Here is an 8,426-nt window from a genome sequence, read left to right as displayed (position 1 = left end):
CTTCCTCGCGGAGGAAGGCAATGCCAATCAAAGTCAATACCGCCCACAAGAGAGGTAAGAAACTAGGGCGCAAAGTTCTCACGACCAGTTTCCGAGAGAGCAATAAAGTCTAAACGATGCTCTAAAGATGCCTCAGCAAGAAACCTTCTTTTAGCCAAGTCTTTCAGACCTCTGCTATTCCAAAAGATTCCTTTCATAATTCATCATGAATTTTTTTGGTAGTATGAATCCTAGCACTCCTACGAACCGCAGAATCGGGGTAAATCTTTCGTTTCCACTTGCGCTTTGGTTTACTAGGTTCTTCCACCCGGTCCTCATAACCGGGCTCAGTGGCACTAACTACTGTATGAGCCAGAGGAACATCATCCTCCTCAGACTCCTGGTTTGATGGTGCTAGATCCGCACAGAAGTTATTGAGCACTTGGACCCCCAACTCGTCAATCCCCTCATCATTCATGGGCTTTACCGCAGCCAGATTACGAATAATCTCTAAGGCACGTTCCGCCTCCAAATCTAAAAGATCATTTACTGAATTGGAAATTTCACTATCATTAGCCCCTAGCGAAACTCCTAACTGGTTTGCATTATTTATAATTTCCTCCTTAGAAAAATGCAATAAAGAATTAGAAATGTTGACGGACATACCAGTAGACATCGCAGCATCCCGAATCATGGCCGCCCTCATAGAGCACCTCTGCTGCATGTCATCAACCTCCGGGTTGTCCTGGAGACGAGAACTCATCTGTCGCCCCGCAGATACCGGATCGGGGATCCCACCGAAGGCAATAACCTCCTCCCGTGTAACACCTTGCGCTGAAGATTCAGCCAAGGATACCAGTGGAGGCGAAGGAGGGCTCACAAGGCCCATGGACGGGAAACCGGGGGAGGGATGCGCGGGCGCCGTCGGCCCAGACACACCCCCCGCCCCACCCGCCTGGCCAGAGGTGACTGGCGAAAGAGGAAGGAGGGTCGAGGCCACCTGCCCCAGACTCTCCCCCAACACCACAGGAGAAGCGGCGGCTGAAGCCGGCACCGTAGGAAAAGGAATCGGGTCCACCTGACCCATACTACCTCCCCCACGGCCGGCCATCGAAGGCGTCACCGGTGTCCTCGGCGCCACAATAGGAGGAGAGGAGATCGAAGTCACCTGACCCGGACTCCCCCTCCCATATACAGCATCCGAAGCAGATGTCGTCTCCCGGTCCGAGGCCACTGGGGTTAAACCCTCCACCCCTGGTCCAACCACATCCTCAAACTCCAACACCGGAAGCGTGCACTCAAAACCATCATCAGAATCCACCCGGTCGCTCCAAAGTCTGGGAGGGGCAGATGTTGGCTCAAAGGATCCAAACCTCAACGTGCTCATCGGCGCCGACGGAGCTGGGGTTGGCAGAGCCCCGGCTCCATCCCCGGGCAGCTGAGCAGCAGGACCAGATCCAGTAGACCTCTCGCGCCCAACCTCATCAGTCGGGTCCCCACTAGCACCCACATCGCCATCACCCTCGTGCATATCCACATCTGTCCCATTAACCGCGACAGCAAACAACTCCGTATCCTCAAACTCAATCTCAAGCGGAAACACCTCTCCCCTATAAGTCCAGTTGACCACATCCGGTACGAACTCGATATCCAGAACACTCACTAATAGCCGGGCCACCCCATGGGCACGTGTGAATGCCATATCCACTTTCTCAGTTTTGCCAACCATAATACCCAGACTAGCCACAACTCGAGCATCCGTCAATGACTCGGAGGGGGCCCCGGAAAGCCGCAGCCACACCTGAGTGAGAGGCTTTCCCTTGGGCTCCACTTTCTTCCACTCGTGAAACTCTAGGATGCATTTCGTGCCAGGAACCTTGCACAACCCAAAACTCAGCAACCTCTGCAAGTCATCCACCGTTGGGAAGTCAACCCTAAACACATTGTCCTCAACCTGGACAAGCTCCCACTGAAAATCACATGGGGCCAGTTCCCGGAGTCTCTGCACAATCTGAGCCTCAGACACCACTCCCTGGGTAGCTTTCACAATTCCAGTAGTCAAGCTCCGTGACTCTACCGGAATCTCTCTCGCCGCCGGGGACTCAAAGAGCATAAGCTCAACACAATATACTCCATACATCGTGAGAGCCGGAGCCTGATCACGCAGAAGCGGGCAATCCCCCATGTCGTGTGCTGGTTTACCACACGTGTCGCACAACTCCGCCACACACTCAGCAATGAAGTGACCCTTGTCACCACATCTATAGCATAGCATCTTCTCCTTCTTACGCGCCCACTTGGACGCCCTCTCAGACTCTGCCCGGTCGCCTGCATCAGTTGTAACCCCATTCCCAGGAATTTCCGCGTTGGCCAAATTCGTCACTACCTCCATCACCTGGCTAGGCAGTGCATTCGTCTGAATGGTATCGGCCTCCACCTCAGACTCCTGATGATCCACAACGGCCGGTGGCGGAGGCTGTCTGCGATGACGACCACGACCCCCGCCACGACCACCACGGTGACCACGGAAACCCCCTCTCTGCCGGTAGTCCGGTCCAGAAGCTCCCTCAACAAAACCGCCCAGAGGGCCTAGAAACGGCCTCTCAGCAGAACCATCACTCTGCCAAGCATACGCACGACCGCCTCCCGTCGATGACGATCCACAGTGTTGACCATCCCCATACGCATCATGGCCGTCATCCCCCCACTGTCCTCGGGGCAGATCATAAGCTTCTCCAGCCACCACATTCTGTCTCGTCTGCGCTGGGCCCAATCGCTTCTGCGTCGGCCTCGCAACATAGTGAGGTGGCAGCGCGGGACGATGATGCGTGCCGGCAGAAGTAGCCGGGACGACTGGCCGCGGGGCGTTGGCTTGGAGAGCCGGCCGAGGACCATTGGACACATGCACCGGCGGCCTCGGCGGAGCGGCTCCACGCCCCATTGCCGCAGCTGTCGGTGGCCTCAGCGGAGCAGCGCCGCGGCCCACCGCCATAGGTCCCGCCGGAGCCGGCGGCGGCGGCCTAACTCCAGCCGTGCCACGACCCGCAGCCCCAGGAGGTCCGGTCGCGAGCGCTGGTTTTGGGGCGGGCGGGATGCCACTCCCTGCAGCAGCCGCTGGTCGGGCTCCAGGTGGCGCGCCGCGCCCTGCCAGCAGGATCAGCCTCTGCCCTAGCGCGCCACCGCCTCATCCAGCCGGCGTCGCTCCGCCCCCCCCCTCCCGAGGTTCTTAGGATCAGCAGAAGGGGCACTCCCCCGCCCAGCCATGGCGAGGGGAGGGATACGAGTTGCGCGGCCAGGACCACAGCGAGGAAAGCCCGACAGAACGGAGCGCTTGTCAACCCTAGGCGGCTGAAGGACAGATCGAACACGACGATCTTCTACCCTGCATGGCTCGATAAGCAGGGGAGGCGCATCCAGGCTCTCCTGGGCCACATACCCAGTCGGCGCCTGTCCACCAAGCCCTTCGTCAACACCCCCATGCTGGGCCTCATACCCATGCACAGGCTTGTAGCCGGCCCACTCCTCGACAGCCCCTTCGCGGCCCAGGAGGAAATTTAAACGAGCAGCCCTAGCCGCTCGGATCCCAGCCACCGCCCTGATCTCCGGCACCGACGGTACTGGCTCCGGTCTCCCTCTCTTCTTCTTCTTACGGACAACCCGAGTCCAAGCGTCTTGCGGGAAAAAATCTGACAAGGTAATGGGTTTGATACATACCTTAGGTATAGGCCCTTTCCAAGGCCGTATCACCGTCGCCGCCGTCCTCCGGTGGATGGTCCGGCGATCCACCCTTTCCTCAGAACACAGCTCGATCCACCCCGGAGCATCGCCCGGCACCAGCGCGGCCACCTCTTCCTGCGAGTGACCAGGGCTGAAGGCCTCCACGACCACGTGGGATGGCGTCAGTGAGTAGTTCGCCGGCGATCTGCCATCAGGATCACCGTCGTCCTCCTCCTCATCTTCCGAGTCGGCAAGAACCCAAAACCTCCCCCCGACATGCCTCGTAGACGAGGTCGCATGCACAGAAGGCCGGCTCACGGCAATGGCCGCGGGCGCCTCCCGCGTCGCCTCGTGCGTCGTCGTCAAATCGATCACTTCGATCTCCTCTCTCTGAACCTCCTGCAAACATTACAACACATGGACATCGAAATCATCTAAAATAAATCGCATCCCTACCTCGATCTGAACGTCCGTCGCCAGGTAGTCGCCGGCAAGGATGTCGTTATCCATATCACGAAGTGACGTCCAGCGCGATGACGGAGAATGCTGTAGCCGTCCTTCGATCCATCCGCGGATCGGATCGGAGAAATAAACCACCCACTGATCCGCCATAACCCGGATCTCGTCATCCCCGGCGATATCCTCTGAGATCCCCGGCAATATCCTCGGAGGTGATGGAGTCCGCCGCGCGACTGGCGGCCGAAGCGCGCCGGTCGGCTGCGTGCCCGGCAGCCGAAGTGCGCCGGTCGGCTGCGCGCCCGGCGGTAGCACGTCAGGCGGCCTTGCGTCGCCGCCCAGGACGTCCGTCATGTCCGCAGTGTAATCTCCGTGATCTCTATCTCCGTGATCTTTTATTTACTTAACTACTTAATTACCTATGTCCCCCAAAACATATGCTGTCATTGTGAACTAAAATTTTACCATTGCTTTAATGTGTTTCTTTGGAATCATGTTACCTTTGATGAATGGGGAAACATGCATATCAGATTTTTTTTTCTAAAAAGGAGGACAGACCCCCGCCCTCTGCATCAGGTGATGCAAGCCGCCATCACCTGCTCCTTGATTATGTGCTGACATTACTATGGTATGGTGAATCACAGAGGGAGACTGTTGATCAAGTATTACAGCAGCGGAACAGTGGCTACGCTGTTGTCTGTGATGATCTCAAGAAAGTATATCATGGAAAGGATGGTAACCCTGATAAGTATGCTGTTCGAGGTCTATCACTTGCTTTGCCGTACGGAGAGTGTTTGGGCATTCTTGGTCCTAATGGAGCTGGCAAGAGCTCTTTTATTAGCATGGTTCGTCACCCTTAATTGACTTGCTATATCCTAACTCTGTTACAATGTACTCCCTCCGTCCGGAAATACTTGTCATCAAGATGAATAAAAGGGGATGTATTTAGATGTATTTTAGTTCTAGATACACCTCTTTTTATCCATTTTCATGACAAGTATTTCCGGACGGAGGGAGTATGTGTGGAAGACATCAAGTCCTTCCTGCTCAATCTTCATTTTTTCTAAACACATTAATTATAATATTATGATATTTCCCATCCTGATTCTTTCATTTGCAATCTTATTTACTATTCATGTGTATTGCGGGTCAATTTCATCAGCTTTTTTCATGATCAAACTACCAAACCCGTAAATGAACTCTTGCTCAAAGTTCTAAATTGAGTAGTATCATTGGTTAGTTGTGATGTTTTAATCCTATTGTGGTATTCATCCTTCTTGCTGATGCCTGACAGATGATTGGGTTTTCAAAGCCAACATCAGGGAATGCATTTGTACAGGATTTCAGCATACACACTGACATGGAAAACGTATACAACAGCATGGGGGTTTGCCCGCAGAATGAGTAGGATATGCACTTCTTTGTTTCAAGAGATTCATAGTAATTTTGGTTAAGCTCATGATAAACTCCTTCTGATTTTCACATTATTTTGTCTCTATTTTTGGGATGCAGTATGCTTTGGGAGATGCTGACTGGCAGAGAACACCTCCAGTTTTATGGTCGACTGAAGAGCCTCAGTGGCTCTGCTTTGGACCTTGTAAGTTATAACAGTACATTAATTGCATAGTGCATTAGCATACTCTCTAAGGTGAATCCAATATATGTTCTAGAAGAAAACCCGGTGTATGCTAGCTATTGCTTTTAAGACTTAAATTTCTTTACTATTTCTGGATCATTCACCTTGTAAGATATGTAACGGTATCTTTTTGTTCTATGGAGTTAGAAAGAAACCTGAAAAAAAGCTTACTGAAATGAAAATGATTTCTGATTTGACATCTAATGGCAATGATTTCTAGGCCGTCGAAGAATCTTTAAGAAGTGTAAATTTACTTCTTGGCGGTGCTGCTGACAAGCAAGTCAGGAAGTACAGCGGTGGCATGAAGAGGCGTCTTAGCGTGGCCATCTCGCTGATTGGAGATGCTAAAGTTTAGCTTCCGGCGTCATCTTCATTTTCTTCAGTCACCGGTTGATCCATGCTTATGCTTTTATAAATCCGTCTCAGGTAGTGTACATGGACGAGCCCAGCACTGGACTGGATCCAGCTTCAAGGAAGAGTCTCTGGACTGCTGTGAAGCAAGCAAAGCAAGATAGAGCAATCATTCTTACAAGTAACCTTCAACCTATAACCATAGTTTCCTCTTCCATGGTAGCCAACTAGCCATCAAAGCACTGATTTTCTGTCATTTTTGCAGCCCATTCCATGGAAGAAGCCGAAGTTCTCTGCGATCGGTTGTGTATTATGGTCGATGGCAGGCTCCAGTGCATAGGAAGGCCTAAAGAGGTATATGATCATATATCATATAATTACAACCCCTCCTCCATAACTGAAGATCAGTTGTGACATTGTTGTTTGTTGCTGTTTATATTAAGCACTTGGAACTTTATAATCGCAGCTCATAGCAAGATATGGAGGCTATTATGTGCTGACGATGACGACATCCTCAGAGTTCGAGCGCGAGGTCGAGGATTTGGCGCTGAAGCTCTCTCAGAACGCGAGGAAGGTATATCATTTGTCAGGGACACAGAAATACGAGCTCTCGAAGCAAGAAGTTAGGATTGCAGATGTTTTCATGGCCGTGGAGAATCTCAAGAGGAGAGTGGAAGTGCAAGCATGGGGCCTCGCGGACACCACCATGGAAGATGTGTTCGTCAAGGTCGCGACAGGGGCGCAGTCAAGCGACGAACTCTCTTAGCCCGGCGCAAGGTCTTGCTTGTGATATGCTGGTGTACACTTTGTAGAAATTCTGTTTGTGGAGCCAATGCTTTGCTCATCCTGTATGTATGTTTTTTCCCATACTTTTCTGTAGGTGGTTGTATGTGCTGTATGATGATCATTATGTAACAGATGTGTATATTTAGGTGTACAGTCAGAAAATGTACCTAGCTAACACTCAACAGCTTATTTTCTTAATATGATTTATTTTTCTTTTATTTTGACATCATTTCCCCTCTGGTTGTGCTGTTGCTTTCATGTCTATTTCATTCAGCAAGGTGTAGCTTATGCTTTTGTTAGAATGACCTTGTGGCTGACATTATTGCTGCATCTTCCATTGCCCAATTATTAGATAACTAAAGTAATGGCAATTATTGGCTTCTGTGTAAGATAATCTCTGGGATGCAATCACTTTTTGTGCACTTCAGTTGTTTTAGCGAGATGGAATTTGTCATTCTGCCATTTATATTCAAATTGATTAGGTGTGAAAGATAGCACACAGTTTATGTTGCAGTACTGCACGAGCGAGTTAGGCTGGTTGTAATGAGGAGTATCATATACTAGTATCATGTAATACTTTATTTATTATTATGCATGACATAAATAGCATAGCATTTATTATGATACGGTATCATAATATGATATTCCATTTTTTTTTCTTCATTTAATGCTATAACACCTCATTAAAATTGCCTAGTTGACATGCATGATACTAACATTACAATCAGCCTTATGCATTGCACTGCAGTTTGTTTGCTTGTAGGCAAGGACTAGCTTTCATTGCAATTGAGAATCTTCCTGTCGTTGTCCCCGGGGGCAGAAAAATAGCTCATAATAATATTATTAGCACTAGTCAGTACTGCTTCCTTCTTCCCACAATATAAAACTTTTTTGTAAGCTACTTCCTCTGTTTTAAAATAAATGACCCAACTTTATACTAGATACATTACTTTTTATCCATTTTGATGACAAGTATTTTCGGACGGAGGAAGTACTAACTTGGACCAAGTTAGTAAAAAATTGTGTCATCTATTTTAGAATGGAGGGAGTACTTCTTCCGTTACTAACTATAAATCTTTTTAGAGATTTTAATATGAATTGCATACGGAATGTAGATTCACTCATCTTGTTATATACGTAGTTTATATTAAAATATCTGAAAAGACTTATAATCAGGAATCGAGGGAGTAGCAACATTTTATAGACGGTTAGCTTGTAGAAATATTTTATATTATGAGACGGATGGATGGAGTAGTTTGTTTTCTTTCAAATGAAAAATCTGTGCCATCCAATCCCCGGGCACGCTGGAAATGCATCTGCACCGAGCACCGTAGGACTTTTCCTGGACGCCGTCCCGTCCAGTACCTTTCTCTCCCCTTCCTCCCTCTCCCATCCCAGCCCCCCTGACCTACCCAACGCTCCAATGCGGCGCTGAGCAAAATCTCTCCCACAGAACGCCACCGCCGTGCCGCCCCCGCCGACGCCCTCCCCATCCGCCTCT

At 50.2% G+C, this 8,426-nt stretch overlaps 1 protein-coding gene across 1 annotated transcript in view; it reads left to right on the top strand.

Annotated features, from left to right (window-relative positions):
- LOC119331068 (ABC transporter A family member 4-like) overlaps window positions 1-7,154 on the top strand; it is a 15,859-nt gene extending 8,705 nt beyond the window's left edge. The window contains exons 12-18 of the mRNA XM_037604245.1: window positions 4,797-4,997; window positions 5,447-5,556; window positions 5,665-5,749; window positions 6,009-6,137; window positions 6,215-6,320; window positions 6,405-6,493; window positions 6,606-7,154. Coding sequence (XP_037460142.1) covers window positions 4,797-4,997; window positions 5,447-5,556; window positions 5,665-5,749; window positions 6,009-6,137; window positions 6,215-6,320; window positions 6,405-6,493; window positions 6,606-6,905 — 1,020 coding nt within the window. The 3' untranslated portion in view covers window positions 6,906-7,154. The remainder of the gene's footprint in view (window positions 1-4,796; window positions 4,998-5,446; window positions 5,557-5,664; window positions 5,750-6,008; window positions 6,138-6,214; window positions 6,321-6,404; window positions 6,494-6,605) is intronic.
- Window positions 7,155-8,426: the final 1,272 nt, after the last annotated feature.

The sequence above is a fragment of the Triticum dicoccoides genome, chromosome 7A (genome assembly GCF_002162155.2).
Source record: "Triticum dicoccoides isolate Atlit2015 ecotype Zavitan chromosome 7A, WEW_v2.0, whole genome shotgun sequence".
Taxonomy (NCBI): Eukaryota; Viridiplantae; Streptophyta; class Magnoliopsida; order Poales; family Poaceae; genus Triticum; species Triticum dicoccoides.
The sequence above is the reverse complement of the archived record's forward strand: the minus strand, read 5'-3'. Positions and strand labels throughout refer to the sequence as shown.